The sequence below is a fragment of the Lipophrys pholis genome (genome assembly GCF_963383615.2).
Source record: "Lipophrys pholis genome assembly, chromosome: 2".
NCBI lineage: Eukaryota > Metazoa > Chordata > Actinopteri > Blenniiformes > Blenniidae > Lipophrys > Lipophrys pholis.
In genome coordinates, this window is record NC_137636.1 from 11,204,032 (window position 1) to 11,228,468 (window position 24,437).

At 41.2% G+C, this 24,437-nt stretch overlaps 1 protein-coding gene across 1 annotated transcript in view; it reads left to right on the forward strand.

The window, feature by feature from the left end:
- acsf3 (acyl-CoA synthetase family member 3) overlaps positions 1-23,390 on the forward strand; it is a 35,317-nt gene extending 11,927 nt beyond the window's left edge. Inside the window, exons 6-10 of the mRNA XM_080458673.1 lie at positions 3,423-3,520; positions 3,971-4,097; positions 17,314-17,448; positions 18,259-18,370; positions 21,807-23,390. Coding sequence (XP_080314799.1) covers positions 3,423-3,520; positions 3,971-4,097; positions 17,314-17,448; positions 18,259-18,370; positions 21,807-21,921 — 587 coding nt within the window. The 3' untranslated portion in view covers positions 21,922-23,390. The remainder of the gene's footprint in view (positions 1-3,422; positions 3,521-3,970; positions 4,098-17,313; positions 17,449-18,258; positions 18,371-21,806) is intronic.
- The last annotated feature ends 1,047 nt before the right edge of the window (positions 23,391-24,437 follow it).

The window sequence follows — 24,437 nt, forward strand, 5'->3', positions numbered from 1 at the left end:
TCTGGTGTGATGTTGGGTGAAACCCCATGATCCCAGCTGCACCTCCCTCATACATGCAGAAACAAAAGCAAGGCCTAGAAATTAGGTCAGACTTGTGGTTGTTGCTTTCTTTTCCCGTCTTCTCCCGTCCTCCCCTCTTCATCTCTCCTTCCTTTCCCGTTCCCCAGCCAACACTTCCTCTTACAGGTAAAGCTAATTAGCTTGCAAGTGGATTGGGTAATCCTCAGTCTGGTGCTTTGTTGGGGTTTTGTTTTGTTTGTTTTGTCAGTGAATGTTTGGCATATACCGAGCAGGCGGTGTTTGATTCCTCTCAGGTGATTATTAAGAATGGCTTCAAGAAGGCTGTGGTTCTATTGATGTTTAGTCTGCCGCACTCGCGGAAGAGGTGTACATTTGTGTAGTTTTGTGCGAGCGTGCGCAGGCATGAGCTTATGCCTGTTTGAGACCGTGTGTTCCTGTCTTGTTTTTAAGTAGGTTAAAATGGATCAATAGCAACCGCAGGAAACACCTTTCAGAAGAGTGGTGAAGTGGTGTCACTCTCTCGCTTTGTCTCTTACACACACTTCTTTTTTTCTCCTCCCCACAAGCCAATTAGAAGACGACTGCACCCGCAATACACCATATTGACAGCAATTTACAATAATAACTTCCAACTGTATTTAGGGCATCAGAGTGGCCTGATTTTATTGTGTAGTATTCAGGAGTGTGGCTAAGATGTAAACATATGAGATGAGTTCATCCTAGTTCTTTCCATCTCATTACTATCTTACCCTGCTGCCCCTTTCATCTTTTTGATTCTTTTTTTTTTTGTCCTACTTTTCAGCTTCTATCCACAGACAGTCACAATGTCCCATCAGTCTTTCATTAACTTCTTGGCAGAACAACTGAAGTACAAACCTTTTTTGGACCTCATTCCTCCTCCACTGCTCGCAGACCTTTTCCCAGACAGCATGTGGCACTTATAACCCGCCCGCTCTCCTCAAAATGGCACTCAATCTCGTTGAATCATCGAGACTAGAATCGTGCAAGTCTTCAAAATTTCTCACTGACTGATGTGTGAAAAGGAAAAAAAAAAAAGAGATGTGAGAGGAGGGCACAGAAGGACAAACAGTTTCCAGGAGTTTGACTGGAAATGGATTTGAGAGACTTTGTCATTTAGTGAGAGGAGCCTGTTTTGGTTTTTTTCCCCTTCATTTTGCAGATGGCTGTTTTTCACTCAATAGATTGAAGAACTCTTGGAAAATTACCCAGTCTACACCTCCTCACCCCAATTAAAGAAATTGGAAAGGGAGACTCAAGGATTGATCTTTTTTTTTTTTGTTATAATTTCATCATGTTTTATTTAACAAGTTCATCCTAAAGTATAATTTAAAGTTTTGGGGTAAATGGGCCTTCTTATAGTCATTGTCTTGGCTCGTGTACTTGAATCATTAATACATTTAATTTCACACTTCTATTATCTGAGATATGGAAATGATGCAGTATTTTTAATTAGAAACTTTAAGGCGATCAGAGTATAATAGAATTATTGACCTGGGTTTGGTTATTATTGCCAACATTTTAGGTGTGCCTGAGAGACCCAGACCACCTGACGTAACAATGTCCACTTCTGGTCAGTCAGATTAAATTGTACCACTGATTGTTTGATGGACTGACTGTACAATGTCTTTACACAGGTCGGTTGAGATCTGCTGTTGGATGGATGGATGGATGGATGGATGATCGATAGATAGATGGATAGATGGATACTTTGAAATATTATTTAATACATCCGTTCTGCCATCAACAATTGATACAGTTTAGTTGTAGTGGTGGATCCCAAATTTGCTCGCCTTAAAGCTGTTTTTGTCTCCAAGAAAAGAGGCTTTTACGTTTTCATGCTGGTATTTTTGATATTGCACGTCGCAAGTTGGGTGCTTTTATGGCATACCATATGAGGCCAATCTTTCTTGTCTTTCACTTAGTGGAACTAAGTATAATTTTGATCTTATAAGATTTATAAAAAGGTCAATATCCAATGGCTAAGATTTAAAGGTGTATTGTAGAAGATATGCAGCTGGACACGGCAGCTGTGACTCTTTTTTTTTTACATCCTTGGTCGAGTTAACTTAGGCATCTTTAATCCATGTCGCATTCACATCCTTTGAAAGTGCACAAACGTTTGGTCTCAGTCTGCTTGTTTTCAGCTCATCAGGGTCTAAACATCCACAAATGAACTGCTCCGACATCACTCCCAAACTCCAGTTTATCGTAATGGAGCCAATCCTGCCAAATGTGTCACATCATGCTTGAAGTCTCTTGAACTTGTTCACATCACTTACAGCAGTTGGGGATGCGAATGTCTTTATAACTTGGCGAGATTCGGTTTTTCTGAACTTATTACCCAAACTTGCTTCACCATGCTTGTCCACAGAGAAACAGACCAGCTACTTTTGTGGTCAGTTGGTTTTAATATTGATCTCATGAACTCTAGTACTTCAATCAGGACCAGAGTTGATTAGATCAATATAAAGTGAGAGAATCATTCTTTAATCAGAACCTGAACTGCTCTTTATTGGGGAAAGCAGTCGTCTATGAAGTAGCATGATAACCTTAGGGTGCACGCACACACACACACACACACACACACACACACACACACACACACACACACACACACACACACACACACACACACACACACACACACACACACACACACACACACAACCAGCAAGACTTTCTTTGTGCATTCGCTGTGCACACTTTGCTCTAATTATTTAACTCCAGAGGTCAGTTACAAAGCAAGAGATTGCAGGTGATGTCAGTCAAAGTGAGATTTTTCAATTTGCAAGCCGTTTTTACACAGTCCTTGTTAATAGTTTTACTTAAACATGAGTGTAACTCTTTGTTATAAGCGCCTCATTTTTGACACAGAGTTCTTATTGGATTTCATAACTTGTCAGCTCACTTGTAACATTTATGTGCAACTACGTTTTAGTGAAAAAGCTTGTCAAGCACTCAGCAGTAGTTAACACTGAGGGACTGCTTCTGTACAGCCAGTACCTTTCCATTTCTTTCAGAAACCGCAGGAACCACTGTGCCGATCAAGACAAACGTCCAAAAGCCGCTTTATTACATGAATACGTGATGTAAGGGACAAGAGTTGAATCAGACACACTCAAATATCCCCATTACACTTTAAGTTATTTGTTGCGGTGACTGCTGAGCTAAAGTAAAAGCCATTCATCTCAGACAGTTTAGTGACCACTTATGTCACGCAGCCGGACGTTAATGCCATCTTGAAGATGAAAGTCGCGTCAGGATTCCACCATGTTCATTTATTGGTTCAATACAGCATGCGGAACAAAAAATTTTAATCTGATCATACTTTAATAATCTGTATCTTTGTATTTTTTATTTTTGTGTTTAAATGTTGACAGGAGCGGTGGGGATGCCACTCCCGAGTGTAAATGTCCGGATCGTCATGAATAACACAACCAACACCACGATTGCTGAGGGGACTCACAGAGACACACAGGTAATCAACAGATACATTGTTCTAAGCACATTTCTTTTTCAGCAATCTGTGAATAACAGCGATGCAGTTTAACAAGAAACAGATGCAACAGAAAGAGCTCAGATGTACATGTTTGGAGGAACCTACCGTAGATGTGTATCTGCAAATTTACTCAGTAACTTATTTCTCATTTAATCAGATTGTTTTAACCTTTAGTATTTTCAAATTCCACAAAACCCACTTGCCATCACACAGATGGAATCTCCATGGACGAATGTTCCATAAATACATCAAACTAGTTGAATTGTACACAAGCTACAGCTATTCCAATATTTATGTTCTTCCGAGTGCATCCTTTATCCAGAAATCAACCATGTCCATCAAAGGCAGATTTAAAGAGCACTTAAATCGAAACTGTCTGCTCTATTCATCTTGTTTCCTACTTACTTTCTCTCTCTGAATGTAACACAGGTATGTCAAGGTCTGGAGGGCAAAGAGGGGGAACTTCTGGTACGAGGTCCATCGGTCTTTAAAGAGTACTGGAACAAACCTCAGGAGACGAGAGAGTCTTTCACTGAGGATGGCTGGTTCAAAACAGGTACTAAACCTCCCCTGTTTTCCTCTTTTCTTACACTTCACTCACACCTCAGAAGTGCAAATGCACAGAGAGCAAATTCTGCCACTAATTGCAGCTACATGGTGGAAACTGTCAGAGAGACTCGCAGAAGGAGGGAGGATGCTGTAACGGTTGCAGGCTTCACTTTTAGGACAAGATGGAAAAAACAAGAGTCCATTCCTGAAAAATACACAGTCTACACATACTCACACACCCGAGTATGTGTGGAGTGTTGGTGTATGTGTGTGCACATTTTCAGGGTCTATGAGGAGTGATAAATGGACTATGTGTGTTTTTTGGTGCTGCAGGGCATTTTTCCTCCTAAGTGGTTGTGACTGCTTTGGGTCTTGAGGAACCAAGTTTTGCTCTTGCTCTTGCTCTTCCTCTCCTCTCCTCGTCTCTCTCTCTCTCTCTCTTTCGCCTTAGTGTGTGTGTGGTAGCACATAGGGAAGCTGTCATCTGTGACTTTCTTTCCCTGCAGCCCAGCACTTCTGCCTTTACTCCCCCTTTCCCTTAACCGGGGGGGTGTATGACTGGGAGACAGGCATTACATTGGTGAGGGAAGAGGCTGACGGGCGCAAGATGGAGGGCAGAAGCAATTCGAGCTTTGAATTGTCATGTAGACGACATGAAATAAGAGCCTGAAGCGAAAGAGTGAGAAAAGAAGCTGAAAGTATTGAGCTTGGAGATGTGGTGCTGGAGGGGTTAGAAACAGTCAGCCACAAAGAAAAAAGTGGGGATGGACAAGGTAGGGATGGGAAGCTGGTGGTGGGAGCAGTAAGGAAGGAGTGAGTGATGGAGAGTGGAGCAGGGCAAGGCAGTGGGAGAGCAGGGCATAGTGTGTTTAATTGGCTTTGCAGGCTGGAAGGACAGAGATCCAGAGCACAGCACGTTGCTGTCACACTCCATTACAGCCACTGGCCACATAATGAGAGCCTGTGCAATCAGCTCCCCACAGACCAGTCCCTCAAGCCACATGCACACGCACGCACACACATGCTCACTGACACACTGTGTAGCATTTATAGGAAGGTATCAAACTTGTTCCTTGCCCACCCAGCTGCCTGTGTTCCTTGATGTCCACTTCAACATGCACATACATACACAGGGCTGTGAAGCTGAGGGAGGTCTGGGCATTATTATTATTATTATTATTATTATTATTATTATTATTATTATTATTATTATTATTATTATAATAATAATACAAGGTGACTCGACACTCCCAGCAGCGAACCCTCTTTACAGCTTCCTATCTCCTCTCTCACACTTATTCTTTTTACCCTTTTTACCCTCACACCTGCTCCCTGTTTCACACTGTCTTTCACCCTCCATCTTTAACTTTGTAACTCTTTGCTGATCTCTTGTCACCTGTACCTGTGTGAATCTCACTTCTTCTGCTTTTTTCAGAATCTAACCACTCAGTCAGGTGTAAAGAAGAGGATGCTCTTTCAATAGATGGATTAGTTTTTTATGTTTACACATTTACTGGCAAAATCAAGATGTGTGATTTAAACTGTATTTCATTTTTTAGTCTTAAAACTCTGTAAAATATGCGCAACACTGACTTTAGCCAGCAGAATTATTTCTTCTTTTATGACAGACTGATTTTTAATTAATTTTTTCTGACCAATAACACCACAAGCCCTGAGCAGAACTGTAAAGGGGGTTTCAAAGTGACTCTACCAATACTATTCACCTACTGAAAAACAACCTGAGGTTTAACATTTCAGTTCTGTGTCTCACATGGATGGATGGATGGATGGAATTCAAGACCTTTTAGCGGAAGTCTTGTTGGGACTTTGTGGTGGCCCTTTGTGTGGTTTCCTGATTTTGCTTAAGAATTCCTGTTGTGTTTATTCAGGGCCTGTCAGAGTAAACAAAAAAAAAGAGTTAAAAAAAAAAAAAGGGCACAATGCAAGTCTCTGATGAACAGCACGCTGTATATCATGTGTACGGAAATATTTGGGGTTTCACCGGTTCTTTGGTTGGGTGCCACTAAGTAATTGGAAATGAAACCTGAATGAGAATATCTAATTAAATGTTACCTTGCTGAACACAGAAAAAAACCTAAAAATATGCAGAGAAAATGATAGAAATGTTCATGTATGTTTCCTGTACTGTATTGATTTCATAAGTCTTTAAGCTAAGTTTCTTAATCATTCCATATCACTTTGATGCATTTATCACTGGAAAACATGTATATTTAGCAGAACAACTTCTTCCTGTTCTGCAGCCAAATTGAACAAACTAAATCAGTCGACTTCATTTTCAACCTATGTATTTGTCGGCTGAGACGGCAGAAATGCTCTGATGTGGTAATATATTTGAAATAGACTGCACACATGTGAAGATGTTTACATCTGCAGTTTGTATTGTGCGGCTGCCACAGGGTGGAAAACATAGTCAGAAAAGAAAGTAAAGCTAATCGGGGAAACTGACAGGTCGATAGGAAGAGAAGGCAACGGAGGGATGACCAAAGAAAAGTGAAGTTTGAAAATGTGTGATAGTTTAGATCGATAAGGTCTCAGCTGGCTAAAGGTGCCTTCTCCAGCGTGAGCAGGTGCTGTTTGGCATGATTGGCAGCTCTATAGGGAAGCTGTCATCCGAGCGTTCTCTCTTTCCACTTATCTTCACAAACATCTCCGAGCACATTGATCCCCTCTCGCTTTTTTAACCCTCCTTTTGTGCTTTTGCAAAGCAGTCCGTCTGCCGTCCAAGAAATGAGAGTTCAGCTCCAGTTGACGAGATTGTAAAAGCCTTTGTTGTCAAGTTCGATGCACACATGTAAATGCTTCGCGCCTGGCAGCAGCGCAGGTGAGAAAAGAGCAGGCCGTAAACCACCAGTGGTGCAGAGATTTGTGCTAAGCCGGTGTCATGAGAGCTGCGCACTCCTCCCAGAACGGATAATGATATTCTGAAGATTTCTGAAGTTTGTGAGCGCATAAATTAGTAACAACTTGCGAGAAGACGGGGACCACTTTGGCATTAGCGGCTTGTATTTCTGCGATAAGTAAAGAGTTTCTGCTTGTTGGAGGCCGTGTGGAGGAAGTTGTGCTCGAGGGCTAACTATTAGCCCTGCCTTATCTAAGTATTAATTATTTATTTCATTAACCGCTCAGGGGCAGAGATGTTAACAAGGGGGTTCAATCTTTTTACGGCATTTTACCTCGGTTTCACACTCCCAATGGCTAATTCCCACAGAACCTATTAATGGGTTAGGGTTAGTTAATTAATATTATATGAGCTAGAATTAGGAATAAATGTGACACAATATATTTTGATCAGGTTGCTTCTATCAAATTAGACAAATGATGCATATCGATGCTGAAGGTTCGTGTTTGAGAAATTTCTGTACCAAACATTATTGTGTTAAAGCTCATGTCTTTGAGCGTGTGTGTGTGTGTGTGTGTGTGTGTGTGTGTGTGTGTGTGTGTGTGTGTGTGTGTGTGTGTGTGTGTGTGTGTGTGTGTGTGTGTGTGTGTGTGTGTGTGTGTGTGTGTGTGTGTGTGTGTGTGTGTGTGTGTGTGTGTGTGTGTGTGTGTGTGTGTGTGTGTGTGTCTGTGTGTCTGTGTGTCTGTGTGTCTGTGCGCCTGAGAGAAATGTAACCCCAGCTGTAAAGGTGAGCATCAGGTCCTGCGGGGTAAGTTTTCAGCAGACTGACAGAAGTGTGGCTCGTATCCTGCAGAGCCATCACTAGTCATTTGTGCATCGTTCCTTTGCTCCCAGCTGTGCTCTCCCCTTCCCTGCCTCCATCCCTCTCCGGGTTCCCAATGTCATATTTCACCCCAAGTTACACTGTGTCCTCCTAACTCCAATGTCAGCGCTCCCTGTGGGATTCATTCAACACCCTGCCTCCCCCCAGCAGTTTGTTCAAATCAGCCGTCACCGTAACACTGACAGCCGAAGTGACAACACATGGGGGTCCTTGTTTATAAACACTGGTTGCAGGTAAATCTAGTCAAATGCCCTTTAATGTTTGTTTAGTTTGGTTTGGTTTTTTTTGGGGGGGGGACTAGAAAAATATCTGGTATTTTCCATCAACTCTTCTGCAGAACACTACTGTCACACTTGTCTTCTGCCAAAACAGATAAAAGTTGCTGTATTTCAAAAAAGACCAAACGCCAAACTAATCTCAGATTCGAGGTCTGCTTTGTTTGGCAGCCAGACGTCGTAATCATTGTCGCCATGCGCCTTTTTCGAGATCAGATCTGGTGATTCAGTGCAGTGTAGGTGCATGTAAACAGCGGTTTAATAGTCTCCTTGATGAACATGGCTGATCTGAAACAGACATCAATCCTCAAGTTCAGCCTGTTATCTGCTGTAGGAATAGAAAACCAGCAAGGACTATAATCAGATGCATTAACATAGAGCAATTCAAGCTCTTTTAATTGCATTATATTAAACAAATTAGATCACTCATCCAAGTGCAAAGTGCTTTCTTGTTCGATATTAATTACTAAAAAAGGAGCTGTGACAAAAGTTAAGGATGATAAATAATGTCAGAGCTGAGATTTCACTGCTTGGCTGTCTGTTATTTATCCTCATTAACACTTCCATCTCGGCATCGGGGCTTTAATGTGGAACATTAATATTCATATATGCTAAGTGTTTACAGTCACTCTGAGAGGCATGACTCACATTTAGACCTCTCTCATCTTTGTGCCGATAAGGCTCTCCTCTCTGCAGTAATGGAGGGCGCTCAGCTCTAACCCACGGTGTGAGAGTTTAAGTTGTGCTGAATGTGATGAAACACTCTGACTCCACTTGTACCTTCCCACAGTGGAGAAGCGTCACACCATCGGCCTCACACACAACCCTCGAGTGACGCTTGTGTGGAGACATGCATTAACGCTGCGCGTCCGTCAGGCAGCACCTGTAAAGTGTCGATATTGCAGGAGGAAAATCACTTTAGCGTTTTGGTTTAAGAAAGTTGTATCCGGAGTTGTAAACTACACCGTAACCCGCAGAGGTGGAAAGTTAGTTTATCTTTAGATATTTTGTTTCTGACTCAAAGCTATGATTCAACTTGTATTCGGTCAATGTCTCATGTATGCGCAGAGAAAATATCATGCATTACAATAACGTAACAGTTATGTGTTTGTGCTAACATGCATACATGTATGTGCATGTGACTCGTTGCACCACCAGAAAATGGTGCAAAAATACCTTAGAAAAAAAAAACCAACCTGTTTAGTAATGAAGTTGAGTGTGTATCTGTACTTTTACCTGAACTTTTGCCACCTCTGCTGACCTGACCGCACTTGTGTCTTTATTGAGACTCGTCAGCTGCACAAGTTTCCATTTTAAAGCTTGAATTGCAAATCAGAGACTCTTCTGATTCTGTAAAAGTTTAAATTTTAATCCCTCATTGCATTACATTGTCTTTTTTGATAAATGTTTGTGTCTTCCTAACCAAACTGGTATGAGAAAGGCCAAACTATTGAAGGATAAATCGCCGGACACGTTTTTATTTCATCTGTCAAAGTCTGCTCTTTAAAGGAAGCTAAATGCCAGCCGCATCTCCAGGGTTGAGTGGGGTGTGTACACAAAAACAAGTATGTGGTGCTTAGCTCAAGGTCGCACTCGCGTCACATTGAATTACAAAGACTTATTTCTGTCTATATTCAGAACAGCAGAAACCTGTTAATGGGGCTTGAAGGTCCCGGAAATCTAATAAACGACTCCCTTCACCTCCACAGAAACGGTTTCTGTGAATTTTGACTCTTCTCTCTCTCCTCGACACCTCTTGCAGTGACGCTTGTGGCGGCAGGCGGAAATATTTTTTGTGATGTTGGCCTTTGTCATATGTCACACTCTGCCCTTTACGTTCACAAGCTTTTTGTCTAAGAAAACAACATGCCCAGACTCTGTCCGTGTGTAGTTTTTAATAGGAGTCAAATGGGGCCTCCACACGGTTCCGTTTTTTCCCGACTCAGGTGAAATTATTAGGAACAATTTATTTGCATCATGAAACTTTTTTTTTTTTTTTTTTTTTTTTTTTTTAATACTCCCAGAACTAACATTGTCCTAACATGTTTTTTGAGGCAACAAAATGGCACCCTGAGTGTGGAGACCGTCTGCCTCCCTGCCTGCAGAGTGTTTGTTGAGTAGGTACTCTGGGAGAGAGGAAAACACTTTGTTTGCGGGGTAAAGAGTCACAGTTTTGTACAACCAGGAGAACTTGAGAGCTGTTTCACCTGGACTGAACTTCAAAATGATTGCACAAAATCTCACAACTAAATATTAGGTAGGTTATACATGTTCAGTCATAAGAAATACATGTATAAAACGCGCCAACCGACAGTTACTATGAGGCATCAAATGGCTCTTTATGTTGTGTGTTAAACGGGGCTGCATGTTTATGGCCTAAATACTTTCTTTCATTCCTTAATTTTAGAGAAACATGTATTATTTTTTGAAGTTTTGACTGAACAAAGTTACCCAAAAAAATGATAAACAAACAAACTTAAAGCCCTCCACACCCATACACAGAAAACAACCCTTATAACCACTGTCAATTACAGGAATAAAAGGAAGTTATAAATACAGACAAAATAGACCTTTAGTCAACCAGGATATAGTGCATAACACAATCATTCTCGCACCCGAGTTAATGGTTGATCAAAAAAGTTCCGGAAAGGCCTCCACGCCTGGTAAGATGTCTTTTCTAAACCTCTCAAGCTGAATCTATTTTTCTCCAGTTTGAGATGGAATGGCACATCTTTAATCCAATGTGACACTGTCGGTGGAGCAGCATCCTTCCACTTCAAAAGGATCAGGCGTCGTGCCAACAAAGTCGAAAAAGCAGTAGGTAATGTTAAACCCTCAGCATTGACCCCAAAATGAAACATGACTGGGTTTAAAGCTCTTCTGATCCCAAATATACAGATAAATGCTTCACAGATATCTCCCCAAAATCGTTGTATTTTGGGACAAGACCAGAACATGTGAATTAAGGTGGCCTCTGCAGATTTACACCTATCACAAGTGGGATCGATTTGAGGATAAATCTCGGCCAGTTTGGATTTATGCAGGAGTACTCTATGTAGAACTTTGAACTGGATGAGACAATGCTTTGCACACATAGAAGATGAATGAATTTTACTCAAAACGTCATCACAGTCCGGCTCACTGATGCTCATCTGGAGATCCTGCTCCCAGGACCTTTTAGTGGCAGACATAGAAGGGGAATCCAAATGTGAAATCAACCCAATCATCACAGAAATGGCTTTATTCTTGGTTGAATTAAAGGTGATCACATCATCCATTGCATCATTGGGAGGTTTGTTGGGATGGAACCTAAAATAAAGTGCCGCACCTGCAAATATCTGAAAAAATAAGAAGTTGGCAAATTGTATATTTCAGACAGCTGTTCAGAAAACATGTATTCATTCAAATGAATGACATTACTTCTCAGTTGGTAATACCAGAGGTGAGTCAAGTACTTACAAAAATGTCCTCAAGCAACATGGACTTTTTGTAATGTACTTATTTGCTGAATTATCCTGTTGTCAATGTGTCCAAAATACAAATCCAGAATGTAAAAGAGTGATAACATATAGCATACAATGCTCGCAAGCACTCTCATTTACTATCCCCTCACTACTAACCAAAGTTCATCACAACTCTTATGGATCTCATGGAATTTATGGATGTTTAATGTTTAAAGGCATTACAAGTGTTAAGTATACATCAAGGGACACGAACAAATCACTATAACAATTAAAAACAACAGTATGTTGTCTTTAACAAGAATGTTAATGAAGACCTAAAGTAATGTAAAGAGGCACTCCACCTGATAGATATTGGCAAGTTGTTCCAGTCTGAAGCAGTTTTAAATATAGAGACACGTCTCCTGCTTCCCTGATTTATTTTGTGGACAAAGACTAACCTCTGAAACAAAAACAAAAAAAATACAAAATATTTATCTGCAGGGTAAAGAGCCCCCTTCCTGGTTCAGCTTACCTGAGAATATGACTTCTATTCTTACACCCAAATGTGAAAAAGTTTTTCAATGTTCATTCATGTAAACATGACATATTTCCATTAACATCCACTGACTATAAAGCAAAACAAGGTGTTATTTCAGATTGTGGGGTTTTTTCCACATTTCTCAGGTTTCTTATGCAACCTGTCGAAAAAGCTACTTACACAAGATTTAAAAGAAAATTACAGCATAAATTAAGTCACAGTTTTCTGTTTGGAAAGGAAAATAAAAAAGGATTGAGACATTTATTTTCCCGAGAGAGCCACATGTAAAACCAGGACTACTATGGTGGGCTGGGCCATAGGTCGGACTCTACTCCACACTGAAATATCCACATCTTGGTCAAACTTCTGCATTAGTTTTTCTGTTCTTATCATGAGCCAACTTTTCATAGAGATATCAACTGGTGTTGTAATGGACTGTATAGTGATATAGTGTTTATGAATATAAATAAATATTACTACTTTTACAAACAGAGTACACAAGAATTCTTTGTTCTCTTCCCATCTTTAATTTGTATACTTGTTCAAATTGATAATTAAATGGTGGGAAAGGGTCCACCAGAAAATGCAAAACTGAAATGAAATAAAACAACTGCGTTCAAATGTAAAACAAAACAGGTGTATTGTAGGCGTCCTGTAGTCTAATCATTATTTGATTAATAATTTCTCATTCAGCTCATGTGGGCCAGTCAGGTTAAGAGAGCTGTTTATGGCCTGCAGGCCATACAATGCTCAGGTCTGCTTCAGAGGCTTTTTTTTTTTCATTCATTTATTTTTGATACTGTAATGTTTGATGATTGCTGCAGGCAGTATCATTACAGCTGCTGATAACACCCTATTCTGCACCCGGTTAACAACATTATAATTGATGGTTTTAATTTACTTTGTATTGATTTTCTTTCTCCCATGTTTTTAATTTAACTGTAACCAAGGAAGAGTTCCACAGAGGCAACTAATGTCATGTTCTTGTTGTCAGAAAGACATCATGAAGTTTTCTCTGCCCTCCATCCTCAGTTAAATTCTTGATCTGTTTTTATTTCTCTTTTTTTTTTTTTTTCCACACTCTGTGCCTTCACTTTCTTTAATGCCTCAGAATGAGATGAAAGCCCAGTGCAATTAGGCTTCTTATCGTTTTAATTAAGAAAGCCATTCGGCCATATCTGCCTCAGACGCCATAACACATAATGGCAGAGAGTCTCTGATGCCTGAAGTTGTGTGTGTGTGTGTGTGTGTGTGTGTGTGTGTGTGTGTGTGTGTGTGTGTGTGTGTGTGTGTGTGTGTGTGTGTGTGTGTGTGTGTGTGTGTGTGTGTGTGTGTGTGTGTGTGTGTGTGTGTGTGTGTGTGTGTGTGTGTGTGTGTGTGTGTGTGTGTGTGTGTGTGTGTGTGTGTGTGTGTGTGTGTGTGTGTGTGTGTGTGTGTGTGTGTGTGTCCTAGTAACACAGTTCCCAACAATCTCTCTCCCGCCCTTCTTTCCTCCTTTATCAGTCTGTGTTCTCCAATCACTATTCCCACTCGTACGTCTCTCCAAACATGCTGTTCTATCCCTCGTTATTTCCCTCTCCTCAAAGAGGCAAGGTCAAAGAGTCCTGTATAAGTACTTCAAACTCTATTTGACAATGTTACATGACTGTTTCTTTTCAACGCTTTTGTCAAAGATTGCTTCATTATTGCTGTTTCCGTTCTTTCCGCTTAAACACTTCCAGCCAGATGGATGGATTTTATGGTATTTTTTTTTTTTTTTACCCATTTCAAGCGTGTGCATATCCACACAAGACACACCGACAGCTTATCAATGGGCATGTAAACTGCTCTTTTCTCCATATTTATTTGCATAAGATGAAAGAGCTACAGCCATGTGCGTAACCAAATTATCCCTGTATTTTTTACAAAAATTATTTTCCCCTCTCATGCAAAAGAGGAGGCAGCGAGGGAAAACTGCAACTACCCTGATAGTGGTGTTAACACCCAACCAAGCTTCTCCACTCCCCCTCTGTCTGCTCCCCCAGTGCCCTCCATTCTCACTCTTCTCTCCTGTTACTCTGGCCTATCAGTGAGGAGCAGTGGTCTGTGAAGAAATTCCCAATATCTAAATTTACACACTGTATCAATCTTGTTTAATAGACTGGAAAGCTTATAGCCGCCGTGGCAAGCCAGCAGAGAGGGCAGCGGTGATAAATTGTCGGTGTGCAGGCGACAGCCGCCCGTGATGTATAATGAAATATTTATGATTTATCCCAGCTAATAAACTGAAATGAAGTGCATGATGTATGGGAACAGATGGGCCCTCTATTGATGCAGAGGTGGAGAGGCAAGCGGGGGAAGAGGAGACAGGAAGATAGGTGGAGAGAAGGAAGCAGGAGATGTGATGAGAGATGTTTGAGAGGTTGTGAGTTAAAAATAAGGAGTGCGGCCGTAGCCGGGAAAAGAAAACCCCGGTTGTTTGTGTTTTGGCTGACACAGAGGCAGTAGAAGGTGGGAAAAAGTGGACATAAAGGTAAGATGGATGGATGGAGGCAGGGTTAGAGTAGAGAACAAATGAGATTAAATGATGGAATAGAGGACAAACGGAAGATGGCAGTAAAAACAGGCCGCCATCAACATATAATCCCTCTCCTACGATGCTTTATTGTGTTGATTCCTCGTAAGGCAGGCGCAGTTGTTTTGTTTTATTGACTCAATATTTCACACTGAGGTTTTTTTTCTGTGGAGGTGTTTTGCTGATACACACAGCTTAACTTTAAATGTTTCTAACAAAGCCGCACTTCCAACTGGGCAAGAGACTGCGCAGCCACACACACTGGGAAATATTTGGATTGTGTTGGTAAATAATATTTTAGTTGAGAATTGGATGAGAAGGTCAATAATTAACTTCTCAATATTATATTATTATAACAGAAATTGATACTACAGTTTGTTTCTAAGGGGCTCATCTATCTATCTGAAACATCTTTTAATAATAATTCCTGGAGTCTCTTTGGGTTTTCCCCACAACACATTCAAGATTATTGCTGTTTTATACAACAAAAACAAAACGTACTAGACTATTTTTGTTTTTAATATATGTTTTATATGTAAACTAATGATGAATGGATGCTTTTTTTTGTACTTGCTTATCCCGTGTACAACTCCCTTTAGGTCAGGGGTGACATAATGCCCCATTTGATCACCATTTGGACAAACCGTTTAAAATAAAGTTATTTTTTACACAGGGCGGCACATATATGGAATATATCAGAATAGGAAGTTTTGCTACTTCCTCACAATGGAAATATTTGAATATTCATGGAAGTTGTTTTATTCATTTAACAAACATTTCACCATAATTGCTATGGCCTTGAGGCCAGCTAATAACAAATAGTAGATTTTCCTATTGTTCTTTTGAATACACTGTTTCTAGTAAACATAACATTAATTTAAATGAAGGCCAGAAACTAGAATTATGATTCAAAGAAAAATCAACTCAACTAAATAACCAAATTCATTAATTAGAGCATAAACACTAAATCACGGGGAGTATAATTCATGCAGTGGTTAGTGTTGTGTTTTTATATGTGGCTAAATGCAACAATGGTGCTGTGGTGTGTTTAGTGTGGAGTGGGATAACCTGAGAAGGAGGCCAGAGAGGTGGGGGTGGTCCAGATGGCTCTTCTTCATACACTTTGCATTCTGCTCAGCCCAGATGTTGAAGGTTCGAGCAAACAAACAAGCCTCCCCACCCGCCCAGCTACCTGCAGCGGGAAAAAATACATGCAGGCATGAAGAGTGGGAAGATTAATAATAATAAACGTGTCAAAGAAAATGCAAAAACAATCCTCTTTTTTTTTTGTTTTGTTTTACAGTATTTTCTTTTCAGTTGGCATCATGAGGTCTAATGTTTACAGCCTTGCTGTGCGCACTGGTAGGTTGTTTAAAGAAAAAAAAGAAAAAATCCACTGCTCACAACAATAAACTAAACCCTGAAATCACAGATGGATAGTCCTCTACCTACAGCTGAGTCCCCCGGCGCTGACCCTTACCGAGTCCAGCCCTCCAACTTCAAACTACAACACCCGCCTTAACGTCATCTCACACACACACACACACACACACACACACACACACACACACACACACACACACACACACACTCTCCCCTATCCTCCTGGTACCAGCTGTGGATGCACCACCTGCAATAATCCAAAAGGACATCTTCCTCTTCCTTCTTTTCTTCCTCCTCCCACCATTTTTCTCCCCCTCCGTCTCTCTCCGCTCATCCATAGTGACCCATTTCCTCAGATCGTCATCGCCAGGCCCAGCTGCGTCCCTTACCCCACATACTGTACTCCCCCTCCCCCTCACCTGTCGCCTAGACACCTACTGTATGTATGTATACATTTGTGTGGGTGCGTGTGTGTGTGTGTGTGTATGTGTGTGTGTGTGTGTGGGGGGGGGTGTTGCAGTTTCAGTGGGATCGTAAAAACACTCATTCATCCACTGGCCTCTGACTCTGTCTCAAACACACACATGCTTGTACGTCGTCAATAACAAAGTTTACCTACCCTACTTTAAAAAGTGTGTTATACTGTGCACGCTGGGTTTTACTTATGTGATTGTTGTTATTTTCATATTTTTTTTTATTATTTTCTCTTAGATTGTTTTGTTTTTTTAACTCGGAATCTTGAAACTTCAAAATAATCTCTTCTTCGTTCAACTTTATTAAACTATTACAGTAGTAGTTTACGCCACTAAAATTGTTTATTATTTGATGCATTTACAAATTAAAACCTCTCCTTTTCTGTTGCCGCATGCATGTTATTTACGAGGAATTAGAAAAATCTGGTTTGTTGTGAAATAATGGTATACAACCTCTTATAGAGTAGGCAGATGAGACACTTTGAAATCCTTTTTTTAAAGTTAATTGCATCTTTGTGTAAAATACAAATCCTAACCATTTTTTAGACCATAGTTTGTTCCGCGTCTTTGACTTTTCATTTCTTGTTTGTATGGTTTCATTTTGCTCATCTTTGCTTGTGAGTTGCTATGGTGAGAGAATTCCGTTGACATTGTCTAATGACATGCAAACCATATGCAAATCAGCTGATTTTACACTAAAACATTAATAGGTAGTTCTCTTTATTTCTACAGTGCTCCATATACTTCTCCATCTTCCCCATAAACAAAAGTAATGAGCAGTTTGTATCGTTCCCTTGTTTTCTGTCCCGCCCAGGGGATACAGCCGTCTTTAAGGACGGCGTGTACTGGATCATGGGTCGCAGTAGTGTCGACATCATCAAGAGTGGAGGTTACAAAATCAGTGCACTCGAGGTGGAGCGTCACCTCCTGGCTCATCCAGACATCATAGGTAAGAGGACTCTGCTCTTATTTCAGGAGTGGGTCACAATGTGCTTTGCTATTTTTGACCCATTTCTGTTATAATAAGTGAAATCAGAAGGAAACCGTTATACACGAAATAGTTTGGGCACCCCTGAGAATGGTCATTGTTTATTTTTATCAGACGCTTCATTCTGATATATCAAATACCAGATTAACACAGTACGATGTCAGTAGTGACATGAGGTTTATTGGAGTAACGGAAAATGTGCAATTTGCCTCAATATAACTTTAAATTGTCCACTTTTATTGCATTTTGTCTTGATTGGATGTGCCTGCCTATGAAGGTCAATGCTTAATGAACACATCAAACCAATTTTGTGTTCCAATTAATCAGCGTTAAGTAGCTGCATGTATTCAAGTCAACAAAATGACAAGGGTTCCCAAATGTTTGCAGAGCCTATTTTTAACATCTGATTCATTTTTCATTCCACTCAATATAGCCACACTTAAAGGGTTTTGTCTCGAAAATACCCCAGTACTCAGCTTTTGTTAGAAAATGAATGACATGCCACTGTAATTATTTTCTGTGGGGACAGAGTAGATTGTCGTGCAGCCTCAGAGAGGTGCTCAAACCTTTTCACACAACTGTATTATCAAATACAATCCATGTCCATTCAAACACCGTCGTTTTGAATGTAGCAGTCAGAACCTTGAACCATTTTGTTGCCCATCATTTCCAAAACAAGTCTCAGAAAATAACAGAAGCTGAAAGAGTCTTAGTCGAATGTTGAGGATCGGATGGGAAAGTGTGTGAGCTGTGTGATGTTTAATCCGTCAGATGTGGCTGTGATCGGGGCTCCAGATGCCACGTGGGGCCAGAAAGTCACTGCTGTTGTGCAGCTGAAGAACGGCCAGAGTATGACCTTACCAGAGCTGAAGATCTGGGCAAGGTACTGTGACTCACTACTGCCTAATTATGTAAAGTTATACCACAGTTTACTATGTCGTCTTATAGGCTTCAGGTTTAGCAATAGATGAGCAGCTGTTGATAGGAGCCTGTTTGTTTGTTTTTCTTCTTCTTTTTTTAAGAGGATGCTCTCACACATTAAAAGTTAAGTTGAGGATGTTTTGTATGTAGAGCAGCAATAGAGATCAATCCTTTCCATTTCAAATCGAGTAGAGCGCCTAAAAAACACTGAAACTCCCCACATGTTTTACTGCTGTGCACTTTCAGCTACACACACAGTGCTGCATTTTTCTGTAGATCAACCTGGAGGTTACCACCATCCTGATTCACTTTCACTTTATTGACTAAAAAGTCAATTTCTTTACTTTCTTTTTTTCAGAATATGAATTTGTGAACTGAACACTTAATTGTCTGATATTTGCCAAAGGTAAAAAGATATGAAAATAACACACAAAAAAAAACCCATATTCTACAAATCTCCTCCCTTCAGCATAACATTGAAATTAGCATGAAAAGACAGATAAATCTATGATGAACAAATTTAGTGGCGAATCTTGAGTATAAACACGATTAAGACTGAAAACACAAACCCGTCTGTGCTCTGCGTAATGGCCTAATGTCCCTACCCATGGATCTGTAATTCTAGGTTTTGCCAAGTCTTATTCCTGAAAGTATATCTTCTTTTGCACTTCTGCTGGCTTGTTTGTGAGAGAAAAAAGGTAAAGCCTGCAAGTTTGTTGAACCAGTGTGTTACACTCTGACCCCATTTCAGGAATGTTGCCCTAAAATGCTTCAAAAGAAAGTTTGGGTAAATTTATATGGGTGGCTTTCTATCAAATATTGCATTTAATCCTTTTCCCGGGTACAAGCTAAAGTCCTCATAACTTGAAATTACTGACGTCCGTATCATGAAATCGTTATACTTTTAATTTGCATTCGTCAAAGTTTTATTGGTTTCTATTTTTGTCTCTCCGAGCACCAAATAACTGCCATGAGTGTTTGCTCTCTAAAAAGAAAGAAAAAAGGCCACATACAGTATATAAAACACTAAATTCCCATTTGTACAATTTAGTTTAATCTTATTATGAATATATAAAACGCATTTTGTCCATTGACTTGCCAGAAAGTGTAACACCACTAACCACTAGACCACCTGCCGCCATTCAAAGCGCTGCACACCCACAGGTAGGATCTAAACCTGTGCCACCGGTGGAGACTGTGACCTGAATAACTTTCCAGCCATCTATCATCCTTATTCGCACCACCAAAAATAAAAAAAATAGGACCGTCCCATTACTGCAAAGGAGTTCTGACCCTGTCTTGGTTTTTCTGATTGGAGAACACAACCCACACAGCTCTTTGTCAATCTATGGTAAACAAATGAAGGCTCCTAATTCAGACGGTGCAGCGCTGAGAGAGTTCAGCAGAATCTCCCCAGTGGCCGGCCCTGAAGTCCTCGGATCAATGGGGAAGGGTGTGAGAGAAAGCGAGGCCAGGGATGGACTAATGAGGGGAGCAGAGCGAAAGATGGGAGAGAGGAAGACGTGAAGGAAGCAAACAAATGATTGCTATGAAGGGCTTTGTCCAGCTGACAGTGTTTTTCCTCTCCCTTTCCAAATGTCAGGAGAGTTTATTTTGTGTACTGCAGACGGTTACCGGTGGCATGCCGTCTTCCACGTTGCAAAGTTTAAAAACCGTCTTCTATTTCCGTCTTCTCTCCATTATTTGGAAAAATAAGTCCCGCACATTTTTCCAACCTTTTCGTCAACTCTCGCCATCCGTCTCTGTCTTCCACAACATTCATTTAAAAACCCACATCTGTCAGTTTTTCACATTTCTGAAATGTACAACTCTGTTTGTATGACTACTTATTGCTGCGGAGGGCATCTAAATCTGTTTACACCCAAAAAAAATCTGATAAGACAAATTATATTTATAGGTGACATTTTTAATATTAATAATAATAATAATAATGTTATTTCATCGTCATAAACAAATGTATTTCCGAGGCCCTTAACATACTCGACAAGTCCCCGACCCTTTGCACACACATCGAACCTGGTGGAAAAATCTGATATTTAGGAGAAAATACACGTGAGTGGCAAAATGGCTCAACAGCGCCACCTGCAATATTTAAGAGCATTAAGCCCCTGCAGCACATTTCACCTACAGCTACGAAATTCAGTAGACATACGTAACACACCAAGACGCGCAAAAACGTCTCTTACAGACATATTAAAAACTCAACAGGAAGTCGGCCATTTTGAAAAATGTGGCAGATTTTGGATAATTTTGGCCCAAATTTAAAAAAATTATTTATTTGTTGAGGTTATTTGTGGTGTGCAGAAAGTCAGTGTGATGTTCCTCGAAATGGAGACAAATCAGCCTGAACTAGTGTGTGTATACCCACACACACACACACACACACACACACACACACACACACACACAGAGTTTTGGGCCAGAGGGGAGAGCCAGCGGACAGGCAGTGCCAGCAAACAGCCCTCTGCTGAGGCCGGGGTGTAGGGGCAGAGCCAGGGAGATAAAATGAGACAGAAACAAGTAGATGGATGCTCACTCTTCAGTGCCCTGGCTTCAGCTGTCAGTCTGAATTTCTATCACACCCTCAGTTCCCCCTCACTGTCTCGAACACACACGCACGGACGCACGCACTCACACACCAACACACTGCCCCAGAGAAATTGGTGACATGAGCGAGCCCCATTACTGAAACGTGCGTGTATGCACATATACTCGCTCACACTTCACTCACTGAGTCACAGAGACGGAGACATCTGCTGAAAGGAGTGTTTGATGGCAACCGTATGAGTCATTATGCTCACTCGCACATTGGGAATGCGCACACACACGCGCACACACACACACACACACACACACTTCAGCACAAACAAACAAACTAGGTTAAAAGATAATAAAAGAGCTCCAGGCTTTAAGATTTGACGTAACAACCAAGCACTCAACACAGAAAAAATAAAACACTTTTAATTATCCCAGCCTTCTGTTTTTCCCTTTATTATTATTCTTTTTTAATTTTTTTTTTTCTCCCCATTTCTCAGTGATTATATTGTTTTGTAGGGAGGGAATTGTCTGTGTCTGGAAGGGGAATTGGAGATATTAGGCAGGAGGGGTGCAAAGTGTATGAAGGACATTTCTTTCCTTATCTCGACTACTCCGCCACAGGGCTAGCCTTTGTTTCACAATTGTTTTCGGTTTGCTTTTGTTTGTTTTTTTTCGTTGTTGCTTTTGTGGCACGTGTGTGTGTGGGTGTGTGTGTGTGTGGGTGTGTGTGTGTGTGGGTGTGTGTGTGTGTGTGCATGTTTCCAGCCATACTAGTGCATCCATCAGTGTTATGTATGTCCTTGTGCTTGTCTGTGTTTTAACATTACTGTTCATTTCAGGGAGCACATGGCCCCGTACATCATTCCTACTGGCCTGGTGCTGGTGGAGGAGATGCCAAGGAATCAGATGGGGAAAGTCAATAAGAAGGAGCTTCTGCGACACTTCTTTCCATGAGTGGACAGATTTTATACAGACAGCAGCAAGAACACTCGTGCTGGAAGATCTGCAGGCGTGCAGCGCTCCGGCTCTGTCCCTGTTTGGCTCTTCCAGTGCCTCAGACAAACACCACCGAGTCCACAGAGGGAAGGCAATGGGATGGATAAACACCTCCAGCAACCCGATCTCAGAGGTGACTTAATAACTCCAGTAAACAATGCAGTGAAGGTAATTCTGTTATGCTGAACACCAATTATCACAAACATTGCTTCGTCAGTTCGTCTGGATGTCATCACTTTAATTTGTAATTTGGTTAAAGGTGTGTGAAGCTGAGCTTCAAAAAGAGAATAGAACATGAGTGAGTCACTTGTCGCAACTTTTCATTGGAGGTTCAGTTCCCTGGTCTGGATCTCATCACTTCAATCAGCTATTTATTTATTTTTTACATTTAAAGTGGCATTTTAAACATAATTTCTAAACAGACAGCATGGTGTGGTGTTTCTCGCTTGTGTTACACAAAAGACCTTTCATAAATTGCACAACAGTGCTGCGTGCTGGGCTAATTGTGCTTGTGGGATTGTTATGATGGTATTTACAACGTGATTCAAACTCCTAAGAGTTTATAAAATGTTTAAAGAAATCAAAGCAACTGTAGAACTGCCACTTTCACAGACACGAACAAGGACGTTCTGCAACAGGGAGGCGATCCTGCCACCTGCCACGTTGTATTGAAGGTTCATTAACACCTGCTAGTTAAGGTCCGCTTGTTTAGTGAGCACCAGGGTTTGGGTGGCAGAGCTCAAACTCCCACAGAAGGACTGCAAAGACAACACAGTCACAGCCAAGTTTATTCAAGTGCAGCCTAATCTGCCGACTGGACCCTAAAGCCATAAGTGGTATTAGAAATAGTGAACAAAAAGTCTTTCTAGACATAAAATACTTAGAAAAGCAATGCAATTATTGGATATCACTGAAATAATTCTGCAGTAAGCACATAAAGTACACAAAATAAAATATATATATATATTTTGAGTTACATGTTTATAATTATTATATACTGGGAGTGTAGAACTAATAAGAATAGTGCATTTTATGATTTTTAAAACACTTTAAATGATCAGATCACATTCATGCAGTTCGGGGTTCAGTATTTTGCGGATTAAGAGGCAACGAGTTCGACCAACTGAGCCATAGCCAGGCCAAATGAGAGCAAACAATCAGGAATTCAACTGTAATGAGTATTATTATTTTTCTAATCTAAGGTTTTAATGATGTTTACTCATAGGCAGTTTTGATGGGAGGTTTGTGATCACAGTTAAAGATGAACAGGTAATCGGTAATGTGCTGGTGGTATCACTGAAGAATAAACTTTAAAAACATTATGGAGTAATGGTAGTTTTTAGCACTGTACACATGTCGGAGTGTTTGCCTGAAAATCCCAAATGTTTTCTGAAAATTTAAATTAAACAGTGTTTTGGAGGACTCTTCCCGGTTGCTACGTTTTTTGTGAAGCAGCGCCGCTCCGCTTGTTCTGCCTGTGCAGCTGTGGTTACACAGGTGTGATGAGAGCCTGAGGGTGGATTCTCCAGCAAAGCACAACACCACAGCTGGGTGCCCCGCACTCCGTCTGACTAACCCTCTCACACCGCTCGCTCTTCTCACCTCTCATCCTTTCTCATCTCCATCTCTCCAATACTTGGCCTCTTCTGTCTTCATCGCAAATCACGGCCGATTGCAGCGGCACCGGGGCCGACTTGACTGTGAGACTTTATTTGAATGAGCCTCGGCGTCCTGCCAGAATAGGAAAAGGTTGGATGAAGAGATGAAAGAAAAGGCACAGAGTGGAGAGAAAATAAAATATAAAAGGACAGTTTGAGAGATTGGAGTCTTAACAAGAGCTGGCTAGAGAAAGTTGAGAGAGGACGGGAGGATGAAAGAAATGAAGATGCAAAACCAAAAGTCCGAAAGGATTTTTTTAATAAGCAATATGTGATGGACTTGGTGATAAAGCAGAAGGGAAAAGAGAGAAGGGGCCTTTAAAGTAGGGTTGAGATAAACAGTCAAGATGAACAACTTGAGAACTGAAGACGGGGGGGGGGGGGGGGGGGGGAGGAATGAAAGTGCAACCCCCACTCGATACAACCCCTGTCTACACACACACACACACACACACACACGCTGGTCCGCCCACAGTCACCAGAGACCTGATTAAGAGAGCAGAGCTATCGATCTGTGGGCTGGCAGGCTAGGATGGATGAGCAGGCAAGGCTGCAAGAGCACTAGAGGACAGCTCCGGTGCCCCCAAATCCCCTCGACACCCCACCCAACCACCCACGCCAGAGCCGCGAGCCGGCAAGGGCCACGGGCAAAAGTCTGGAGCTGCCACACTGAGGCTCCAGCCTTCAGCAGGGGGTCAAGATCTGAACTGAAGTGCGCTGTAATAGGTACATGCCCTGTACTGTAAGTGGGTGTGTGTTTGGGGGAGGCATGAGTTTCAGCGCTCACCTGGTGCATGCAAGTGGGATTTGATGCCG